A 24,067-nucleotide genomic window follows, 5' to 3' on the forward strand; every position below is an offset into this window, starting at 1 on the left:
ACTCTTGTCTCCTCTTTTAAAATTCCAGAATGATACATTTTAGTGAGGATATTCTAGTAAGTTATCTCTTATTTTACTTTTTTTTAAAACAAAAAGTAAAATTAAAACTTTTATGTAAACATGTACTTCAGTTAGTGCTTTTAAAGATTGTCCCTGATATTCCTCTTCGTCTTAGAGCAGGTTCTAAAGAGGCTGTTCATTTTCTTCTCTAGGCTATACTTTTACTTCTTGTTGCTGTCACTAAGTAATTCTCTTTTTCTTTTCAGGTTTCATAGCAAGCAAAACAGCTGAGACATTAGAAAACAAATAAACCTTTACTTAACATCTGGTGTCTTATGTTTAATAGGTACTTAGGAGTTCAGCAAATGAATCCATAACTTTTTAAATTTTTTATTTAAATATTTATTTTCAGTTTTTGACGTATATTTTCATAAGTTTTAAATTTTCTATCTTTCCCTCTTCCAGACATGCAATCCAATATGGGCTTTACACATACATTCCTATTAAACACGTTTTCACATTAGTCATGTTGCATAGAAGAATTATCATGAATGGGAGAAACCATGAGAAAGAAAACAAAGCAAAAGAGTCTGTTTCTCTCTGCAGTCCAACTCCTCCATAGTTCTTTTTCTGGATGTAGATGGCATTTTCCATCATGAATCCTCTGGAGAAGTGTTAGGTCCTTGCAGTGCTGAGAAAGGCTAAGTCTATCAACATCAATCATCACACACTTTGGCTGTGTATTGTGTACAATGTTCTCCTGGTTCTGCTCACTTCACTCAGTATCAGTTCATATAAGTCTTTCCAGGTTTTCCCGTAGTCTGCCTGGTCATCATTTCTTACAGCACAATAATATTCCATTACATTCATATACCACAGTTTGTTCAGCTATTCTCCATTTGATGACCATCTTCTCAGTTTCTAGTTCTTGGCCACCACAAAGAGTGCTGCTATGAATATTTTTGTATATGTGGGTCTTTTTCCCATTTTTATGATCTCTTGGGGATACAGCCCTAAAAGCGATATTGTTGGGTCAAAGGGTATGCACGTATTATAGTCCTTTGGGCATAGTTCCAAATTGCTCTCCAGAATGGTTGGACCATAATTTTTTTAAAGCTGAACTCATTTACTTGCTCTGTCCTACCTGAAGCATTTCCTTTTCCCTCAGTTTGTGATTTCTATCTCTGATCAAATTTTCTTGTAGAAAAGTCATATCATCTATGCATTTAATTTGCATTCTACTTACTTGACAGAAAAAGATATGAGAGAAAAACAATAATTTAGGTGGTTTTGTTCTACTCAGTGTGCAGGCTGAAGTGAGGTAGGTGAGAGACATGAATTTGCTGTTCCCACAGACGGGTCTCAGTTTCCTTAGGTCTCTTGAAGTGAGAGCATCTTGCCTAAGGAGTGTGATCCTAGCATATTTCTTCATCATTTTCTTGCTATTGTTGTTGTTTTAGTCATGTCTGACTCTACTTGATCCAATTTGGAGTAAAGATACTGAAGTGGTTTGCCATTTTCTTCTTCAGCTCATTTTATAGATGAGAGTACTGAGACAAGCAAGTGTTAAGTGACTTGCCGAGGTTCATGGAATTATTAGTAAGTGTCTGAGGTGGGATTTGAACTGAGGTTCTTCTTACACCAGAGCTGATGTTCTTGTCCACTGTGCCACTTAGCTGCCCTTCATCATATTTACAGTCTATCCATTCTGATAAAACTAGTACAGCTAATCAAAGAAAGAGCCCTAATTGGTCAACTAGAAGGTTCCTGCTTTGTTTCATTTGACTTCCTGGTCTATAGATATATTTATTTATATTTATATACATATATATGTATATATAAAAGGTGTTCTCTTTGACAGTTAAACAGGAAGAAGGAACAGTTACGTGTGATCTTCCTCCAATATAATTGTGCTTATGTGTGAAGCCCTTTCAAGAGTATTTTTCCCATGCCAGCTTTCCACAAGTTTTTGTTTTCTTCTATTTGAATAGAAGTCCTGTTGCTCCTGAGCTTTTCCAATCCTGACTTAGCTGAACATTATAAAAAAATAAAATTTCCATTCACTTGTTTGCATAGAAACCATCTTAGCTCCATCTTCTGTCTGAAACAGACTACCTTCTTTTAAAGACGCTCTGGCCCCTTTCTAGCTTCAACTATTGAAAGTTACAATACTTTACGTTATGAATGACTTAAGGGAATTTCAAAGGTAATTTTGAAAACAACTACAATTTTTGTTTTGACACTGATTTTAGAATATAACCTGTAATAAAATGTGAGTCCACTGTATCTGTTTACATATTTTGGGCCTCCAGTAAAAAGTAAGTCTTTCTGGAGAATAGAAACTGTTCTCCCCCTTTATTCTATTTCTAGTACATTGTTTGATGCATAGTAGATGTTTAATAAATGTTTGCTGAAATAAATTACAATGAATTAATGGATACACTGCCGCATTTGTTGATGTGTATTTCAATTCAAGAAATATTTGTTAAGCCCTCACCACGTCTGGTTATCATGCTGGGTTGCTAGAGTTACGAAGATGAAAATGAAACCATCTCTCTTCAGTAGCTTGCATTCTGTTGTAAAGAAATATAATTGTCATAAAACAGTGCTTAAATAATTTTTTGACTAAAGTAGATAAACTATAAAACTAGATTTTTTTCTTTTTTTCTCTAAGTACAAAATAATACTCTGGATTTCTTCTAGTTGTTCCACTATTGTAGCTTCTGTAATTCGGATGATAAGCAATCCACATTCCACTTTGTTACTAACAAGAACCTCTATTTCAGCCAACTGTCTTATTCACCAGACCTTATCCTTTTAGAACAACTTACTTTACTCAAGTTGTCTTATTTACTGAACAATCTTCTCTTTTTAGTTCCCACTCCTCCTTTTTCTAAATAGTTGGGACATATGGTTTCATTTCTTTGTTCCTGTTTAATACACTCAGGCACAATATGGATTAATTACTCATCATGACTCCGAAATATAACTTAAGTAGAAGAGCCTGACAAGATAACCAGTATGTTAAACAAAATTAGGTCATTTTGTAGCATAGATGAGACAAATAGATTTATTAACACTAACTTTCTCTCATTATTAATAGCTTATTAATAAGGTAATAAACTATAATTAAGAGGAGTTTTTAAAAATTGTTTCATGTCTTATTGTTCCTTAACTAAATCTACCTTTGTGTGGAGATGATACATTAAAAATGCATGTTGCTAAACTATTGACTGTGCTCAGATGTACAACTCTAATAGAACAACAGTTTTCATGTAGCAAGATTGACATTGAGTTTGGAACAAAGGTAGCAGATTCTGAACTCTGGTGAGTGTGTTAAAGTAAATATTTTAAGAATTCATGCTTATGGGAAAAAAATTCAGCTAGTTATTCTTAGACATGTTTTCTAAAGATATAATAAGCATTTATTTCAAGAAGTGACAGAAAACCTATCTAGAAACTCTCAAATTTGCTTTTTAATTTAAAAACTAAATATTTGTCATTCAGTCCTTTGATTGTGGGATGGGAGTTGTGAGAATAAAACCATGGTAGTTATAGTTATCAACTCCTAAAAAAGTTGGGCATCATAGCTTTGTGCTCAGATGAATCTACCAGAGATCTATGTATCTATATATGTACATATATTTGTTTTACATAAATACAGATGAAAATATATCTACATTATCAGAAATAATGCTTTCAAAGTAAAAGTAAGTTATACTTTTGAAAATATTTTTAATGATTTTTCTCCCAAATATGAGGAATTCTTATGAGCTGAGAGTATAAATGCTAGTTTTGTCTTCAAAATTTTCCCCCTCTCTAACCCTTAATATAGACAAAGTCACAGAAAAAAGTAAAAGTTTGTTTTTTGCTAACATTTTTGTGATACTTAAGGTATGTCATTCCAAAATAATGACTTTAGATTTTTTATAACATGAATGTTGAAATGGAAAGGAATAAGAATAGCAAAATCAGTTTTGGAGCTGGCAAGGATAATTTTGGCTTCTAGAGGGCTCTTACTAATACCCTACTATATAATCTTTGGCTCTTTGGTACAGAGATGTGTTAAAATTTGGGAGCCATTGGGAAATACTTTTTTCCCTCTGAAGTGCCTTTTAATACTTTCTCAGTGCAACAAAGGTGGAATCTTATTGCAGGGAAATCCATCACCAATAGAGGGTACCTTTCCTGCGTTGGGATATCAAGAAATAAACTTTGGGGTGGAATTTGGCATTTTCATTTAAAATTTGTATACCAATTTGATAGTAATATGTTCTTAACATATATGTTTGGAAATTGGACAAATTCATGGGTAGCTCAATACAGAAATTTTGAATAGGTAATTTAAAAAAATGATTAACTCCTCCAACGGGTATTATCGTATCTTTTGTACCTTCTTCCAAGTATAAACAGTATAGTACAGAGCCTAATACAAAATAGAAGCCTAGTTGAATGACAGTACTGCTAAGTCATCCTAAGCTAATCATTTCTGTTCTGAGGATATAGTCTGAAGAAGGAAACCAATAATTAAATGAATCACATTGACAATACTCCTAGCTTTGGTGTAGAAACTTGGAGTATATTTATGGTAAAGGGGCAGGAGAAAAAAAACTTGAAAGAAACTTCTATTATTATTTGAACTGTGATTGTAAAGATTTCTATCTCTTAGAGGACTGTCATGTGACACCTTGTATTATTGATAATTCTCACCATTTCCATGGTTTAAAAGGAAATAAGTATGATTTATCAGGTTCTTCAGAGATATTGTGAAAAAACAAGCTGATCAACCTTAAATACTCTAATTTATATATATTTTGTCATTTTTGAAGCAAACTTGCTGCGGATGTCATTTTGAAAACACTTGATCTTATGAGTAGACTTAAACAGTTGATTCCTGGTATGGAAGTCACTTTCTACAAAATGCTTCAGGTAGGTTTTTTTTAAAGTTCAAATAGAAATATTTAATCATAATTGAATATATGCTCCAAAATTTTTCCTTTTCTATTTTCATATACTTATATCTAGGTGTGAAGTGATGAGGCCCTGACGTGGTGGTAGTAAATGCTAGAGATAAGGGTATATGTATGAGAGATGTTATGAAGGTAAAAATGACTTGGTAGCAGATTGGATAGGGGGAGCAGTAAGGGAGTGAGGCGTCAAAGATGACACCTAGGTTTTGAGTCTGGGTGACCAGGAGAATGCTTATACTCTTCACAGTACTAAAGAAGTTACAGGAGAAGGTGAGAGTTTTAGGGGAAAGATAATGAGTTCAGTTTTTGGACGTGTTGAGTTTAAGATGTCTACGAGATATCCAGTTTGTGATGTCTAGTAGAGAAATGGAGATGTGAGACTAGAGGTCATGAGAGAGGTTAGAACTGATTAAATAAATCTGGGACTCTACTTATTTAGAGATGGTAGATGAAACCATGGGAACTGAGGAGATAGTATAGTATATGTGAAATAGTATAGAAGGAGAAGAGAAGAGGACTCAAGACCAAACCTTGTGGAATACCTATGATTAATGGGCATGACTTGGATGAAGGGTCCAGCAAAAGAGACTGAAAAGGAATGCTTAGTCACTAAGCATTTAATAAGTGTTTACTGTGTGCTAAGTAAGCACTGTGCTCTGTTCTAGGAGTACAAAGAAGGGAAAAAGACAAGCCCTCCCCTTGAGTTCACAATCCAGTGGTCAGACAGGTATGAAAAGAAGTTGAAGAAAGCAGTGTCATGAAAACCTAAAGAAAAAAGTATCAAGAGGAACACAGTGACCTGCAGCGTCAGAGTATTGAAAAAGGCCTTTAGACTTGGTGATGAAGAGATCACTGGTAACTTTGGGAGAGAGCAGTTTCAGTGAATGAGGAGATCCTGCATAGAGTTAAGGAATTAGGAAGAATGTAGAGGCATTGATTGTAGGTAGTTTTCTCAAGGAGTTTAGCTGGAAAAAGGAGAAGAGATATAGGAAGATATAGTGATATATATATATATATATATATATATAGTGAAGCTCGAGTGTGAGGGGTTTTTGAGGGTGGAGAGACACGGGCATGTTTATAGGTAGCAGGGAAGGAGGCAGCTTCAGAAGGAGAGATTGAAGATAAGTGAGAGAGTGGAGATGAGAAAGGGGGCAGTCTTCTGGAGAAGACAGGATGGGATAGGATCACTTGTAGAGGGCTTGCTTTATCAAGGAGACTGACTACCTCTTCATGTGAAATAAGGGTGAAGATGGAGGAGGTGTCAGAAGGCATCTTAGTGATGTGAGATGAAGAGGAGATGAGGGAGCTCTCAGCAAACAGCCTCAGCTTTTCAGTGAAATGTGAGGCCTCTTACCTGAGAACGTGTATGGTGGGGGGAGAGGGAGCTGTGGGGGATTTGAGGAAGGGGGATGAAAAGATTTGGAAGCCTACTGTGATGGGTAGAATAGCTTATGATTTAGGGAGGTGGAAAAAACTGCCTTGTCACAATGAGGGATCAGTTGAATTAATGTAACATTTGTAGTAGACCCAGTCAGCATTTGTGATTTTGTTGAACTTCATTTTGGAGCTTGCAAGTAGGAGTAAAGGCAGTGGAAGTGATCCAGGACAAGACTTGTTGGCAGGGCAAGACCTTCAGTAGGATAAGGGGGCAAGGGACTCAAGAGAGAAGACAGTATATAGTTGAACTGGTTCATCAGGGGGTTAAGATGGGTAAGGAAGGGGAGACTGTAGCTATGGTAGGTGTGATGGTCTGGGAAAGGAGTGAGGGGTGGAAGGATTAGAAGGAAAAGTGAGGACAAAGAATAGCTTTTAGAGTTGTGTAAGAGAGGGAGAGCTAAGAAGACAACAGATTGTGATCAGTTAAAAGAATTACAGAATTTATGAACATATAAGTTGTGCATTTGTGGATGTTGGCAAGGTCAAGCTTATGACCATGTCTGTGCTTAGCCAAAGTGAGGCGGAGGACTTGGTCATAGGAAATAATTAAGGTGAGGAACTGGGAGGTTAGAGTGTTTGAGGGAGTTCAGTGTATTTGTTGAAGTCCCTTAGTACAAAGTTCTTTCCTTTTAAAAGAATAATAATACAACTTGAAAGTCAGAGTTTTAAAAATATTTTATGGATCTCCTTTAAAGTCTTATTACCATTATCTTCACCTAATAGCCTTTCTATCAATAGCTCTCTCTCTCTCTGTTTCTGTCCCTCCCTTCCTCCCTCCTTTCCTTTACCCTCCTTTGTGCTTTCCTCCCTCCCCCCACCCCCATTTTCCGGGGAGAGTGTGTTTCCCTTCCTCTTAATTAACTTGACTTTTATCTTGTCCTTTTTTCTTTGTTTAGGATCAGCGTTTGATTACTCCTTTAGCTTTTGCCTTAACATCAGAGAACAGGGAACAAGTACAATGTGGACTTGGACTGTTACTGGAAGCTGCACCATTACCAGACTTCCCTGCCATAGTGTAATTGAATTATGGTTCTTTGTATTACTAACAAAAAAATATTCTTTAACGACTTGAATTTCTTATATATAAACTTTTGGGATATAATCAATAAAATTATATAAACATATGAAGGAAATACTGTAACACCTTATTAATCTAGAATAATCAAGGGAAAAGTTAATTTTAAAAAAATTGAAGAGAAATCAAAATTTTTATGATTTTTTTTTTTTTTAAGTAAAGCCCTGATGGATCTCTCTTAGTGAAGAGAAAATGGTAGTGTGTAGTTATTTGTATACCAGTAGATGTAGAATACTTCAAAAAGTGATTTTTGAAAGAGGTTTGTTTTCTTAAGCAGATACAGTTCATTGTGAACTTTTAACATTATTAATTTGCTTTTGTTAATACAGAAGTCATTTTTAACTCACCCAGCAGCAAATAACTCAAATTCTGAATTAGCAAAGTCCTAATCAATGCGTGTTCCTGAAATAACACTGATAATGATTCTGGATGTGTCTATATATGTATAGGAGAGGCAGCATAATATAATGGATAGAGGACTGGCTTTGGAGCTAGGAAGACCTAGGTTTAAGTCCTATTAATTTTTTAATTAATTGAATCTTAATTATACTTGCTTTGTCATCCTGGGCAAGCCTTTTTTCAGTGCAGATTCTCTTAAGATAGTAAGTTTCCTAATCCACGAATTCCCTATACCAGTGAATCATAGGTCTAGTCTCTTTCTCTCTTCTGATATAGATCCACATTAAGCAGTATCATGATTTATGATGTAGTAGTTTAGGGTAAACCTGTTTTGAGGGTTTCCTGTCCAGTTTTGATCATTTTACTTCATGCAAATGTGAGCTAATTTAATATTGAAATGATGCAGTAACATTTCCTGTAATAAATACTGAAAAAAGCCTCATAGCATCATTAAATAATTCCGCAAAGTCTGTAGTATGTCCTAGTGGGAAAGAAGAAACACAAACACTAAGCTTCTACAGCTACTGTGGAGGATTCTAGCCACAGAAGAATTGCCTCCTTACCTAGGTATAGTACTGGCCAACTTATTGTGTAGGTGAACTTAGATTTGTAAGTTGGGTTGTTATAAGCTGTAGATTATCAACATAGAAAACGTTGTTGTGGATGGGAAGGAGTTATGTTCCAGATTTGTTTGCCAAAAAAATCATCACAGAAAACATTTGCAGACTTGTATTTTACAAGGACTAGCAAAAATAGGGCTAGACTACTTTATAATCCTGTGTGTATATATGATTATATTATCCTACCTTTTGGCTTACTTTTTACATTGATTTATTTTCCATTCAGCCTTGGTGAAAGTATTGCAGCAAACAATGCATATAGACACCAGGAAGCAGAGCATGTGCCCAAAAGAGTCCATGTGCAGTCAGTAACTCCAACTCTTTCAGCATCTCTAAAGGGCTCAACTTCTCACCTTTCAAATGATAGCATCCCTGGTTTAAACATTCAGGAGCTAATACAGAAACTTCAGACTGGAATGGAGGTGAATAATACTTGCTAATTATCATGTGATAAAATAGAATGACTTCATGTGGAAATCTTTTGCCAGAACTTATTCTTAAAAACCTATATTAAGTCTATGTAAAAAAACAAAAAACAAACCAAAATGAATTCTTACAGTAATTGATCTCATACAAAGTAGTCTCTGGTAGCAGCTAGGGTAGTGCATAATGTTTGTGATTCCCCCCTTAAAAAAAACAAAACTGGTTGACTTTTTATACATTATTTTATGCTAGATTTACAACTAAGTCCAAATGATGTTTCTTGTTCTTTTCTATGTTAATGCTTCTACAGATGAAGGAGCAGATGTCTGATGTGAGAATATCTGACATAATGGATGTCTATGAAATGAAATTGTCTACGTTAGCAGTGAGTAATTGCCATGTTGTATCTTGAATGAATACGGACAGCATTTTGGTTTTGTATGGATACTCTTCTTTAGAAATAAATACTGTTCATATCTGTTCTTGTCTTTTACAGTCCAAAGAAAGTAGGTTACAGGATCTTTTGGAAGCAAAGGCCTTAGCCCTTGCACAGGCTGATAGATTGATTGCTCAGTACCGTTGTCAAAGAAGCCAAGCTGAATCAGAAGTGAGTATGTTTTGTATATGTCAATCTGATGTTGATATGAGGAAAGTAAGGTAAAGCAGAAGTTTTACTGTTTAAGAGTATGGGAAATATTTAAGGACAAGCATACAAGGCTTATATGCATGAAATACTTGAATAAACTGTGGGAGTCATAGGATGATCAAACCAAATAAAAATAGTATTTAAGTTGGAGTCATTCCTTTTAAAGCACAAAATAGATTTGCTAATGTTATAAGATGGCATTGATAAGTAATTCTGTTTTAAAAAATTCCATTTTCAAATAGAGTTTACTTACGAAAGTTATTTTGATATACTGTGGTTTGACCTAAAGTTAACTACTTTACTTTTCAGGTTTTGATGAATTCCATTAAACTTAGAATTCTTGAGGAAAAACATATTTACAATGCCCTGTCAATATAGCAATTAATTGCTTAATAAAAACAATATTATTTTGATTAAGTATTTATGTTTTTATCTATAATGGAAGATGAAAGCTATTTGCTGAGGACAAGGTCTAAGAGAAAGGTCTGTTATCTCTTTGTATTCCCAGAACTTTGCACCTGATAGACACTTTGCAAATCTTTCAGTTGAATTGGGATAATAAAAAGTGGTGGGGAAAAGAGAGTATAGGTCTAAAAAAGTCAACAAATATTTATTTAATGCTGACTGTTCACACGGTGGTGTGCTAGGTGTCAGGAAAGTATAGAGTGGATGAAATGGGCTAGGATTGAAGTTAGCAAAATCCTGTGAGAAATAAGATATGAGTACTTTAGTGGTTCTGTAATTTCATCAGTGTGAGTACTCCTGCTGCAAATGCAAGCCAACTATATCTTTATCTTTGGTGACTTTTGCCCATGCCTTCTTCTTAATGCATTACCAGAGTCCATTCAGTGTGATTAGATCTTAGGACGTTGTTTGGATATCATGAGAGCAGAAGTCTGTCGTTTGATTCTCCTTTCTTGTTGCCTCTTGTTACCTTTTCTAGACCTACGCCTCTGATTGTATCCTTTATATTGTTTTTCTGTTGCCACTCTTCTATTTGTGTACTTTTCCATTCTCATTGGATTGACCTACAATTCTTATTCCTTGAAGATTATAATATTTGAAGACTTGCAGCTCAATTTATTATCTATCTGTAGTGTCTGTCCAAGAAAGAAATACTGGTTGACCAGCTCTATGAGTTACCCCTCCAGTTCATATAGTAGTCTGAACAAAAGGCATTCTTTATCCAATTGATACTTTTTTTCTGTGTGAATAATTAACGCAGATTCTTTTGAGTGAGAATAGATTTAATTTAGGAGGTTCTACAATATTGTAGAGCTTGATGTAATCAGTAAAAACAAAAAAAGACCATTATCTATGTGGATTCCCTTTTATATTTGGAACCTCTACTAGATATCTTCCATGACCATGGCAACATGGTGAGCATATGTCTCCCTTTTTTAAGCCATGTTTGATACTAGTAATCAAAGGGTTGATGAACAAAGTTTTCTGTTGTTACATCTTTAGTGGACTCATATAACTTTAGTATATGTACAAAAACACCTTATTTTAAGAGGTCCTTTCAGTTAGTGTTTTGCTCAACCACATTTTCCTATTTATTGGGTGGGTGGGTGGGAAGGTACCACCATTCTTTCAATGATTGTCTCCTATACCTGGAATGCAGTTGCTCCTTACTTCTGCCTCATGGAAATCTCTTCTTTCAAGGTTCTTCTCAAGTACCAATTCTTCACATAACCTTTCCTGATACTCCTAAATGCCTTGTATTTAACTGCATGTATTTATTTGGTATATCTTTCATCTATGTATAGTTGGAGACATGCATGTTGTCTCCCCTAAAAAAAAAATAAGCTCTTTTAGAGTATGAATTGTTTCATTTTTTTGTCTTTGTATCTCCAGTACCTTGTAGGTACTTAATAAATTCTGTTGACTAATTAGTTGATATCTTTGCATTGAAGTCACTGAGTTTTGAAAGATATGTTTATCTAATTTGGAAGTGCTTATCAGATTCTTTATAGATATTCTCCACCTCCTTATATTCTACATTAATTACTCATATTACTTTGTGATCTTATCAATGTAAATGTTCATTTAGATGATTCAGATCATAGCCTGTACATGCCTGCCCATACTCTGTGGCCTTTACTTATATCCTGCCATTAGTTTACCACAGGGCATCACTTGGCATTGCAAAGATAACAGTGGAAACCATAGACCATCATTGCTTATTCTTTGTTCTTACCATGTGACCACCCCATCTTTTTGAGTCATTTTCTTTGGTGAAATCATTATTCCAATTCTTTGTAGTTCTTTATATTTCAGCTTGCTCTTATACCATATACTTCTCCATCTCTTTCTCAGTGATGCTTAGAAGACTTGCATTACTTGCTGTAAAACAGCACGGGTAGGCTATTGAAATTAAAAAGATGGCTTTTTATTTTAGAGGAAGAGTATAGGATCATTAAAGAAGCTTTTCAGTCTTTCAAAAGCAATCTTGGACCTCTGTCATTATGTTGTAGTGGCTCATAATTGGGATAGAAGACATTCTTCATCCATTTGGTTTTTCCTTGTGTATGATTAGGCCAGAATCTTTTTAATAGTTACAAATCTCATGCAGGAGACTCTGCAGTGTTGATTGATGCAACCAGTATGATGCCATTCACAGATCCTATCAAGAGGATCTTACCAATCTACAAAGAATCCTTCTCCAACTTGGGCTCTGTGTTAGATACCCCCCATGACTGTGGTGGACACATTTATTCAGCATACAGTGCTCCTATTTTATGCCTCACCTGATAGTAAATTATAAGGGAGTTATTGAATACAGTTTTTCTCTGTTCAGTCTTTCCAGTAAACTGTAATAATTTTGATTTATGCATAAGAGCTACCTTCCTTAAATAAATGCTTTGGAATTAATCCCTCCGCAATCACACAATTGTATCCTCTCTAATTCCCTACAACATTTGTTTTAATTCTGCAGCTTTCCCCACATTTGTCCTCTATTGACACTGCTGTCTCCTCTCTGTGCTTATTTAGAATTGTGTTAAGAGTTCAGGTGTGGTAGCTCCACTTTCCTAATGGGGAAAAGTTTTTTTTTTCTTAATTTTGGAAATTGGGCATTGTGTGGATTGTTTGAACTCTGGAGTTTTGAACTGCGGTGGGCCAAGTCAGTTGAGTTTCTGCACTAAGTTCAGCACCAGCATAATGAACGCCAGCAAGCAGGGTGGGCTAAGGAGTGGTGAACCTGCTCAGGTGAGAAATGCAGCCAGTCAGAGCTCCTGTGCTGACTAACTGTGGGGTCAGGTCTGTGAGTGATCAGTGCATTTCTAGCCTGGGTCAGATAAAGTGATCTGGTCTCCAGAAAATTTTACATATCTTTTCCATTTCTGTCTTCCTTCTAGTTTCAACTTAAATCCCCTTAAGATGACTTTGAATGAATAAAATCTTTCCAAGATTCCTTTAACCTGCTTCTCTCTTTTTTTATGAGGTATTATTGCTCATAATCTATAATTTTCTGCAAAGCAAATCACATTGTAATAAATATTATAAAACAGTCTTTGTAGAGCAAAAATATTTCCCTTCTTTAGCTGATGGCCAACTTATTCCATATATACAGTTACACCATGGTAAAGTATTTGGAATTCTCTATAATAAAATTTGACCATACAAATCATAGTGTTGTACAACAATAGGTAATTGTTCTTTTGATTTGCCTATTGCTGTTTTCAAACCAATACCTCAACTTTGTTTTTACTTTAGTGCTGAACTGAGCAATTCACTAATGAATGAGATTTGTTTTCATTTCCTGATTCAGATAGCATAGTCTTTTAAATCTCTCTTAAAATCTTCATAATAAAGATGTTCTACAAAATATACCATGTACTTCTCTATTTTCTTCTGGTAGAATCAAGACTTTATCTAGATTCATTTTGCTTTTAATGGTATGTTAAGCTGATAACATTGAAAATTATTGAAGTTGAGCTGAATTTGAAAACTTGTCACTTTTAATAAATACTTGTTGATTTTTTTCCTGTTCAGATAATTTGTTTTATAGTCTTGTGTCAGTCATACAAATTCATCTAGCCTGGATCTATCTTGTGTGTTATTAACTATCTCCTATTTCATCCACCTTACAAGCAAAACAGTTTAAAAGAAGAGTACACAAGATACTAGGTCTGTGAAATAAAATTATAGCAGAGGTTTTTAACTTGGGTCCATAAACTTTTGGGAAAAAATTGATAAATATATATGTAAATATAATTGATTTTCTTTGTAATCCTATGTGTGTATGATTTTATGCATTTAAAATCAAGAAAGGGATTTAAGAAACAACAGAGGTTAACCCCCTTAGATGAATTTTGTTTTGTTGTGTTTTTATTTGTTTGATTTGTTTTTTGAATAGCAATTATTGCCAGATCTGAAAACCATTATTATAGCTACTATTCTTCCTTCATTATTTTCTGTCTTAGACACTTTAATTTTTTTTAAATGGAAAATGATTTTTCCCTCTTATCATTATCTCTTAACTTTATATATTTGCCTAGCCTCTTGTTGTTTGTAGACTGCTTCATAATCTTATACTTGTGGGTTTTTTTGCTTTGGTAGGAAAATACTTCTTAAATATAAGATTTATGTAAAAAAATTTTTTTTCTTTTAATATTTAGTTTTAGAGACTAAGTTTAGTCCCTTTACTGTGTCCAGAATATGAAAACCAACTGCCGTCTTTGCAATTCACTCTCTGGGTCAAAAGGTATTTTTAGAAAATAAAGTGAAGAGACCAGCAAAGCAAACTTACGCAAAAAGGGGCTTGAATGAGTCAGAATTGCATATCATTTTCTGCATATCAATTGGAATTTAAAGTGCCTCAATTTTTGTACTTCTTAATTGGAGCTTACTTTGAGGAATGTCAGCAGAATTATTCTCTCATTCTCAGTTAAAAAAAAAAGAGAAAGAAAACCAAACAAAAACGGACCCTGACGCATATTAGTGATGGAAAAGAAAAGTTTGAGTACCATTTTTGGATCTTATTCCACCTTTTCTCACATGCAGAGCCTTTGCCCTTGGGGATCTTATTTAACTTTTTATGAAAAGATTCAAAATTCCCAAACATAGGAAAGAGAGTTGTTAAATGGAAGAGCCAAGTCTCCATAGAGTGAATTGTGTGTTATGGATAACTACAGTTCATTTTTAAATAAATGTAGCTGTTTCCAAATAGAAACTGAGCATCTTTTAGTTTTACTACATTGCACCTTTGCCAAATATCATAATATTCAGCCAGTTTTGTAAATAATTACCTAACGGTCTTCTGCTTTAAGTTGCTTATAGATGTTCAGACATATATATATATTTTTAGATAGGTAGTTATATAGACAAATATACTGTCAAGAAAATTATAAAACTATAATATAGTTTTAGATCAGCTATTTAAAAATGCCCCCTCTCCACAATTCTCTAAGCAGTATAACTTCTATTGAGATTTGATTTATGTGTGAAGATTTTTGAAAAGTTCATCCTGATAATGGTGACAAAATATGGAGAGGTTTATTTTTTTGTACTTAATTTAAGCTATCCAGTCTCATTTTGGAAGAAAGATTTCAAATGTATCAGAAGTTACTAAGCATGTGTGACAACCTTGATTTGGCACATAATTCCATGAAGTAGATTGCAAAGTAAATCACAAAATATGCCTGTTTTGAATAAGTGGAGGTAAATCATGCTAACACATGGCAATATAACAGTTTGGATTCTCGTGTTTTTTGTTTTTTGTTTTCAAGGCGAGGACCCTTGCTTCTATGTTGAGAGAAGTTGAGAGAAAAAATGAAGAGCTTGGAGCGTTACTGAAATCACAGCAGATTGAATCAGAGCGGGTCCAGAGTGATATTGAGCATCTCTTTCAGCATAACAGGAAGTTGCAAACTGTGGCTGAAGAACATGAAGTGCTGAAAAAGTCCTATATGGACCTTATTCAGAGGTTTAGCAAAATATTTCTGTGTAACATCAGTATCTTATATGTAAAATGCAGGCAGCTCTAATTTACAAATAGGCTGTGTTTCTAACATTTGTTTAAAAGTCAGCTAATTGAAACTCAGAATTCATTTTCCCAAAGAAACAATGTTATTAAAAGTAGTTAGGTTCCTAAATCAGCCCCCCAACCCCTTTTTAGCTTGTAATGTATCTGGTACATAACACTCTGTAGTAGTTTTAGAGCTATTCAAAGAGCTAATGACTGATGACTTGGGATGTTTTAGAGGGAATTCATCCATTAGGCAAAGGAGTGACATGCTATCATTCTAAAACCTAACCACTATGTGTAACCCATGTTTCTGTGGGAAAATTCATTCTGAAGTCAAAACTGAAATACCAGGAGCATCTCTCCACTTCTGGATTATCTACTGCCACTACCTCAATTTCATCTAGGCAATGGGAGTAATGAACCTGGGATAAAAGCTTTACTGAGATTTAAGAGGAGCATTTGAAAGTCCCCTATGAACTAGCCTTGGGTAAAGTAAGAACAAGATGGGAAGGTGATCCTAGAAAACAGCAACCAGAGATGGTAGGAAATCCCAAAGTGTCGGTCAGACTGCTTGACTTGATTAGCTTTACCCAGTTAGGATAATTGTTCATGTGTTAAATGTACATAAATTGGAGACTAATCTACATTGCATTTGTTTTCTAAAAAGCTAGCCTAACTTCACTGGTAATCCTCAAACCTGTGTTATAGACATGGCATCCATTTACTACATTCCATAAATTCTGTCATAGAAGATTAGCAACCAAGGCCTCTAACTGTGCATCTTGAGCTACTTTGTTGCCCCCATCAGCCCAGTAAATTTGGAGGACTTGGGTTAGACAGGATTTAGCATAGTTCATGATTATAAATAAAAGTCTGTTAAGACACTTTATAAAAACGCCACATTTCTTTCCCAGTATGCATAAGCATTGTTTTGACATACAAAGCAACCCACTTTAAACTTCATGGCAAACTCTTGGATTACCTTTAAAAGAATCCCCATTTAGCCCAACATTCATATAGATCATCTCTTTTATCTGCATGATATTATTAAGTAGTTAGATGATGATTTGTTTGCCTAAAGTCATTGGCAAAGCTAAGGCCAAAATGCAGATCTCATTTCATTAGTCCTCTTGTCACTCTCTTCTGTTGCTTGATATTATTCTTAGTTGTAATAGTAATGATAGCTAACGTTTATGTAGCACCTACTCTGTTCCAGACACTGTACTAATAAGCACTTTATAGATATGTTCTCATTTGATCCTCCCAAGAACTCTGGGAGGTAAGTGCTATTATTATCCTCATTTTACAGATGAGGAAACTGAGGCAAACAGGTTAAGTGACTTGACCAGGGTCACACAGCTAGTAAGCTTCTGAGGCTGGATTTGAATTCGTTTCTTCTTGAGTCCAGGCCTAATACTCTTTCTGCTGCGCCGCCAGTTGCTTCTTATTTTTCACAGTGAAAACTTTGGATCATAGCTTTAGGGATTTAAGGAACTTTAGAGATCATCTAGTATGACCTCATTTTACAGATGAGAACCCAGAACTGCAGAAGTTAAGTGACTTACCCTGGTAGTTATTAATAGAGCCAGGAATTGAATCCAGGTCCTGAGTTTAAAATCCGGTACTCATTCTGCTATCCTATTCTGCCTCCAAGTTGAGTCATTCTAAATTATTTGGAGATTGGGGTAGAAGGGTAGGTAGGGATATTATGAGTACGGAATGATCTAATTTTAGATTTCATGAATTATCTTTTCCTTCTATACTTTTAACGTAGTAGTATTTTCTTAGCTGTCTTTTCCCAGGGAGGTCTTCTTCAACTATGGACAATAGATTTGTTTGTTTTTGTGAGAAGCACTTATGGGAGAAATAAGAGTCAGATTTTATTTTTACACAGGGAGTCAGTAAAGAGAAGAGAATTAGCATCTCTTCTGGGAGACTGCTAGATGCTTTGACTTTTGTTTCTGAACCATCTTCAGTCCCCAGTTCTTTCAGTTAGAGACTTCTGGTATCCATTTGGTGACCATAAGTTCTCCACATTGGTCGTCACTGGTTGGTTAGGGTAACCAAGCAGCTCTTCCCATTCCTCTTATAACTGACATTGCCCCAATTAACTTAGCTGTATTATATTAGTCTTAAGTCTCTGTAAGAACTGATTGTAATCTTTTATAGTCTAAATTTTGTCTGGCCACAGCTTCCTAACCCCCCAAACACTCATCACATGCTTAATGATTAGCCAGGATTAGGTGGAAAGAATGTTTGCATCATATCTTTTTTATAATTTTAAATACTTAAAAATTTTTTTTGTGGGAGTAGGGGGGGGCTTAAGGACTAATATTTATTTTGAAACATAATGTTAGCAATATGTTTTAAATCATACTTACCTATGGAAATTATAACTGGGCAGGATTTATGTACTCTGAAAACAAGGAAATTTGGAGCAGGATAGAGAACAAGAAATGTATGGTGACTATGCGATATTTCTGGAAAGGTATTTTCCTCCTCTGTAACATAACCTTTATCCAATAGATGGGCATTAAGCATGTCTCCTATTTTTAGTCAAGGAGATCCAAAAATTTGTCTGTAGAAGTTATCGGTATTTCTTCCTGGATATTGAGGTTGAAAAAAGACAGTAGATGAAGTGAAAATGTCTATAGGAGGTAAATTAGTATCTTGTATTAACTCATGGAAGTCAGAGCTTTAAGTCCTTTAAAAGTAGTTTTCTGTAACTAAAGATAAATTATCTTCTGTTTATTGCCCTGCAAATAAAAAAAAATATAGAAAAATTAGAATAGGAGCTAAATAACTCTTTAATCCTAAACTTTACTAGTAACTGAAGGCAGTAGTAGTAATTACCATTTGCAGTATAATTTTGAAATAACTTTAATTTTTTTAAAAGCCTCATCTTACAGGGAAAACAAAATCAACTTAGATTCATGACATGAACTTTTTTTTTTTTTCTCCTTGAAAATTTACATATGTCCCTGGTGGATATGAGTTTCTATAATGAGTAGGCCTATACCTATCATGTTTCACAACATACTCTATCCTGGATAGTTTTATAAAAGGATCCAAAGTTTATCCATTTTGCTGTCATTTAAAATTGAAGTTCTTTGTTACTGTGACTGTGGCACGTATTCAATCAATTTTTTCCCACTTGTCTCTGTGTAGTTGGGCTAGAAAACTGTAAGTAGGAGGAAAGTTACACTTTGTGATCTCTTTAATTTCAGCCCATCTTTTCTCTTTTCAGGAGTGAAGCTTTTGAAAGGAAGAGTAAAGATTTGCAGGTCACATGTGATTCTCTAAACAAACAAATTGAAACCGTGAAAAAATTGAATGAATCACTCAAGCAACAAAATGACAAGTAAATTTAATATTTTTTTTAACTCTTGCTGATCTTTCTTTTAAAAAGTTACTTACTTTTAAAGAAGTGATGTGATATGTGTTTATTGCAATTACTTGTTTTTAATCACCGAAATTGGTAGATAAACTGCTACTGTTATGATTTCTGGTAAATGTTTGTTCTTTAGAACTTTATGTTAAATATTTCATTGAAAAGAAGTACCTTAAATAGGAAACCATTGACTATTTGAGAATTTTTTTATATATATTTTTAAATTTCAGAACAGTTGCTCAGTTAATGGAAGCCGAAGAGCAAAGAAAAGAAATACAGAATCAGCTAGTGGAGAGAGAATGTGTAATAGCAAGTAAGTAAATTTTTATTATATAAACATTGTAGTATTAAAATTCAGAAAAAATTCGCAAGTCAGTACAAATGTTTCTGTAGTCTGTTGTCAAGTCAAAAAATTTAGTCATTACCTGTGCTGGGTTTTTTCCCCCTTTAAGTAAAGTCAGGAATTATTGTATTCTATTTTTCTGTTACTTTCCAGTTTTATCATTGACCTTCCATTAATCTTAAATCACATTCCATATAGTTTCTTAAGTGTGTCTTTGTGCCAGTATGACAGGATTTAGGTCTGCCACTGCAATTGTTACATTCTTTGAATGTAGGAAAAAATCTAGTAGAAAAAAATCTAGATATTTGCACATAACTTAAATACATAGATATAGGATGTCTTTGACAAATTTGAAATGATAGATATGTATATATACCTACATATATATTCATATTCAAGTACAATTATATCTGTAAACGTTGTTTGTTGTTCAAACTGGTAATTGAAGTTCTCCCTGCTTTATAATGTTCAGAGGCAAAGACAAAATTCCAGAGTCAAGATTAAGCAAGAGTACTGAGTATAAGTAGCAAGCTTTGATTTATCAAACAGAACTGCAGTGACTTAAAGTATCTGGGTCTCTTTAAGAAACAGTTTTTTTAAGTCATTAAATCTGATCTAGAGTAAGGAAAAGAGGACTGACCTTAAGGATGAGTGCAAGAGATTTCTGCCTGCGTCTGGGCAGTACCCCCTTTCTCTCTTTTGGGATATGAAAGGAATTCCCTGAACTGGTATTTAAGCTGAAGCTTGAAAAATGTACACATTTACTTAGTTTCCATTTAGAAAATAGGCAAGGCTTTAAAAGTGGATATTTAAAAAGATTTCAGGATAGGACATTTCAGGATAGATCTGAGATGTGATAAAGTACTGATAAGGTTTATTTCAGTTAGATAAGTCAAAAGCATCACAACAGGATAGTGAGAAAATGTGATTGCTTTATCTATCTAAAAAAGGAAGTGGGGTTTTGAAATGGGCTTAGTTTCCTTTCACGAGAGTTATGGGAGGAAATTCTTACGTTGTGATCTTTAGCAGAAAGTAACAGCAGGTGGCAGTACTAGGTAACTTTTAGTTAAACTGCATAATAGTTTGTGTAAATCTGTCACAGAAAGAGCAGGCAATAAACACTGAGCAACATAGAATCTAGAACAGGAAAGGGACTTTCCAAAAATCATCTGTTCACCTCTCCCCACTTTAAAGATGAGGAAACCTCACCTAGCAGGTTAAATGACCTGCCCAAGCTAGTAGAAGTGATAAATAGTAGTGCAGATTCAAACTTGAGTTGTCTGACAGTAGATCTCCAGTTCACGCATTGCTTGCCCAATTTCCTTATCCTTAAAATGTCACTACCCATCTTAAACTCCTTTCTGAAATTGTCTTTTCTCTCCCATAATTCCCTACATTCGCAGCTTCCTACATCAAAACTTTCTAAAAATTGCCCTTATGTCATATCTTAACTGTGCGTTGTGTGAAGGGAGGTAGAGGGAAGAGATGTAGCACTAGCAATGAAGTTTGGATATGGGAGACTGGAAAGTGGCCACTGTAATCTCAAGGAGAAAGTCCAGAACCAAGCTAGTCTCCACAGTCAAAGGTCAAGTGACTGAAACTTAGGCCATATTTTAGTTGCATACAATATGCCCACTGGTTAATCATGGAAGTTGAATTTCAGCTCTGTATTGCAAAAATTACTAGACTAGACTGAACTGTTGTAGATAAGCAAAGGTATTTTTTAAATCAAAGCCTTAATAGTTGACACTTTATGTTTGGGAATGATGAATATTATTAATTTCTTCTGCTTTCAGGCTCCAAAAACCAGCTCTGAATCTTCTCCATAGGATCACATTTGATCATCCTCATTCTGTAGTACTAACCTTGTAAAGCCAGGCTTTTCCGTTTAGCTTTCTCTTCTTAAACGTGTCACAGGTAGACATAGGCTTCCATGTTTGATAAGCCCATGATCACTTTTAATCTCCATCATGATGATATCAGTGTTGAGATGCCTGAATATAAAACAAATTCATTTTTTTCTCCAAATTTTTCTAAAGACTTAAAACAAAAAACAAAAGCACATGAAGACAAACTGAGAGCTCTGCAGAAAGAAAGAGAAGATAGGGAAGAAACTATTGAAATTCTGAGAAAAGAATTAAATAGAACGGAGCAGGCAAGAAAAGAGTTAAGCATTAAGGTAAGGATTTTTTAGTTTTCATTTGCAGTCACTGGAGAAGAACTATTGTGAAGTAAGGGAACTTCATTGAGCCATTGTCATATTTCTTTAGTAATTTGATTCTGGAAAGTGATAAAGTCTAGAAATAGTTGGAATTTGCAAAGAAAATTATTTCATACAAGGGAATCATTTATTATAGTATTAAAAAACATCTTTAACTTTTCAGTAAAGCATTATATTTATAATTATTTTATACTGTACCATTTGCTTGACAAAGCTGACTCTCTGAATCACCAAGTTAGAGGAAATAGTAGGAGGGAAGGAGATATGCAAAGAGCTAAGAGGCAGTTGACCACTTCGGAAAGCCCAGCTATTATTTTGACTCCGTCTATCACTGCCACCCCTTGATGAGTAAGGGACATATTGAGGTGTGTACCTTATGAGATAGCACATAGAGAAGTGGTAAAAAATTAAATTCAGATACAGGTGACTTCAATTCATAAAATTGTTATATGGTTCTCTTATTCTAATTGTGTGTATTAAAAAAAAGATTTAAGTTGTTATAGTAACTCAGAACCCATGACTTGCTGATTCCTTACATTACCACTTATGTGAAAAAGAGGAGATGATACCTGCAATTTGAAGCTCTGTAACATCACTGCCCCACTAGAGAGAACCGCTTTCTGGCCTGCCCAGAGTCCCAGGCCAGAGCCCTACATCAGTTATTGCTGCTGTATTTCAGTATAGCATAGGAACAAAGGTAAAATATTCAAGGAAGAATTTGTAGTCACAGATTTTTTTTTTTGGTAATGCTTCAGTTCTACTGTATTCAGTGCACATAATGTATATTCATTTACACTTTTCAGTACAATTTTATTTGTTTAGCATTGCCAATGTATGACAGGTTTGAATTTTCTTGCCATTACAATAAAAAGATTGATCATACATTAAAATTGATATTGTTGAGCAAAATACATAGCTAACATTTAATTAGCACTTCAAGGTTTGCAAACACTTTACAAACATTATCTCACTTGATCCTTAGAACAACCCTGGGAGGTAGGTGTACTTATTGTCTGCATTTGCAGGTGAGGAAACTGAAGCAGGCTCATTTAAATGACTTGCTCAGGGTCACATAGCTAGTAAGTTTCTGAGGATGGATTTGAACTTACATCATCCTCATTCCAGGCCTGGTGCTCTCTACATTACAATCTAGCTTCCCTTTTATTATGGAGCCTGTCATTCTTCCGTGTTCAGGCAGGCATGGCCATTCTAACTTATCCCATTGGGAAAACGCATACTCAGCTCTTTTTCTGTTCTTCCATAGGCTTCTTCCCTGGAGGTTCAAAAGGCACAACTGGAAAGTCGTTTGGAAGAGAGAGAGTCTCTGGTAAAACAGCAGCAAGAGGAACTGAACAAGCACTCTCACATGATAGCAATGATCCACAGCTTGAGTGGGGGGAAACTGAGTCCCGAGACAGTGAACCTCAGCCTCTAGCACTCTGGCCAAAGACTTGTGGTCTCATGATGTGTGTGTGTTGATATGTGTGTGAGCGTGTGTGTGTGTGTGTGTGTATGTGTGTGTGTGTGTGTGTGTATGTGTGTGTGTGTGTGTGTGTGTGTGTGTGCGCGCATGTGCAGGTATTTATCTCTTGTCCCCAAAAAAGGTCAGTAATGACTTTAAAATGACAAGGAAAATTATTAACTATTTTCACTCTAGTAAAGAACTTCATATAATCCATGTGTATATAATGTTTGACCTTTTGAGTGGAACAAATTATGCTTCTCCGATGATTTTATTCTGACCAAACTGAGAGGCATCATGGCATAGTGGATAGATGATGGCCTTGGAGTTGGGAAGACCTGACTTCAGGTCCTGCTTTTGACACATATTAGCTGTGTGACCTTGGACAAGTTACCTAACCTCATAATGCCCTCCTATAGATGTCATAAAATATGACTTATAAACAAGTTGTTAATCTACAACAGCTTTCCACTGATGAAATTACAGGTCTGGAGCAAAAAAGGAAAAAAAAATGATTGACTTTATGGATGCAGTAACTGCTGTTTTGATGTACTTTTATGTATGTACTTATATTTTTTTCCCTTTCTACAATTTTATTGCATTGCTCTAAATGCAATTTAAACATGTTTCTATCTCTAGTTAAGGTCCATAAATTTAAAATATCTTAGAATTTTAACCATTTGAACAATTCATAAATTATAACATATTAGCCTAGTAATGGTTATTTTAAGATATGAATATATACACATATGTACAAACATACATATATGTACAGTTTTTAAACTTAAATGGCATTGATGTCTACAGGAAAGTACATTGAAAAATATCATTCTATATATGTATGCTGTATGGTTCTTAGCGAATATATTTAGAGAATTTAAATATCTGTATATATTTTATTTATTACACAAAAACAAAATAGAATTGCTCTTCACCAGGGTTTTGCCCAAGGCCTAGGGAGAACAGAAGCCCAAGGCATTGAGAAGAATCGGTCATTGAGCTTTAGCAGAATTTAAAGGATTAACTAGCTCAGTACCCTCTATTATTTAACTCTACATCCATGGCCATTTTCCTTAAGTCTTTCCCATTTCAAAAAGGGATATACG

The 24,067-nt window shown here is 34.8% G+C and overlaps 1 protein-coding gene across 2 annotated transcripts in view; it reads left to right on the plus strand.

The window, feature by feature from the left end:
• The window catches only part of CIP2A (cellular inhibitor of PP2A), a 47,006-nt gene extending 23,004 nt beyond the window's left edge, over positions 1 to 24,002 (plus strand). For both annotated transcript variants that reach the window (XM_072614056.1, XM_072614057.1), the window contains exons 11-21: positions 3,186 to 3,327; positions 4,830 to 4,929; positions 7,307 to 7,425; positions 8,731 to 8,926; positions 9,238 to 9,312; positions 9,424 to 9,534; positions 15,306 to 15,502; positions 18,792 to 18,905; positions 19,166 to 19,248; positions 21,318 to 21,457; positions 22,764 to 24,002. In XM_072614056.1, coding sequence (XP_072470157.1) covers positions 3,186 to 3,327; positions 4,830 to 4,929; positions 7,307 to 7,425; positions 8,731 to 8,926; positions 9,238 to 9,312; positions 9,424 to 9,534; positions 15,306 to 15,502; positions 18,792 to 18,905; positions 19,166 to 19,248; positions 21,318 to 21,457; positions 22,764 to 22,934 — 1,448 coding nt within the window. In that variant the 3' untranslated portion in view covers positions 22,935 to 24,002. The remainder of the gene's footprint in view (positions 1 to 3,185; positions 3,328 to 4,829; positions 4,930 to 7,306; positions 7,426 to 8,730; positions 8,927 to 9,237; positions 9,313 to 9,423; positions 9,535 to 15,305; positions 15,503 to 18,791; positions 18,906 to 19,165; positions 19,249 to 21,317; positions 21,458 to 22,763) is intronic.
• The last annotated feature ends 65 nt before the right edge of the window (positions 24,003 to 24,067 follow it).

Source organism: Notamacropus eugenii, chromosome 5 (genome assembly GCF_028372415.1).
Source record: "Notamacropus eugenii isolate mMacEug1 chromosome 5, mMacEug1.pri_v2, whole genome shotgun sequence".
In the NCBI taxonomy this organism is placed as follows: Eukaryota; Metazoa; Chordata; class Mammalia; order Diprotodontia; family Macropodidae; genus Notamacropus; species Notamacropus eugenii.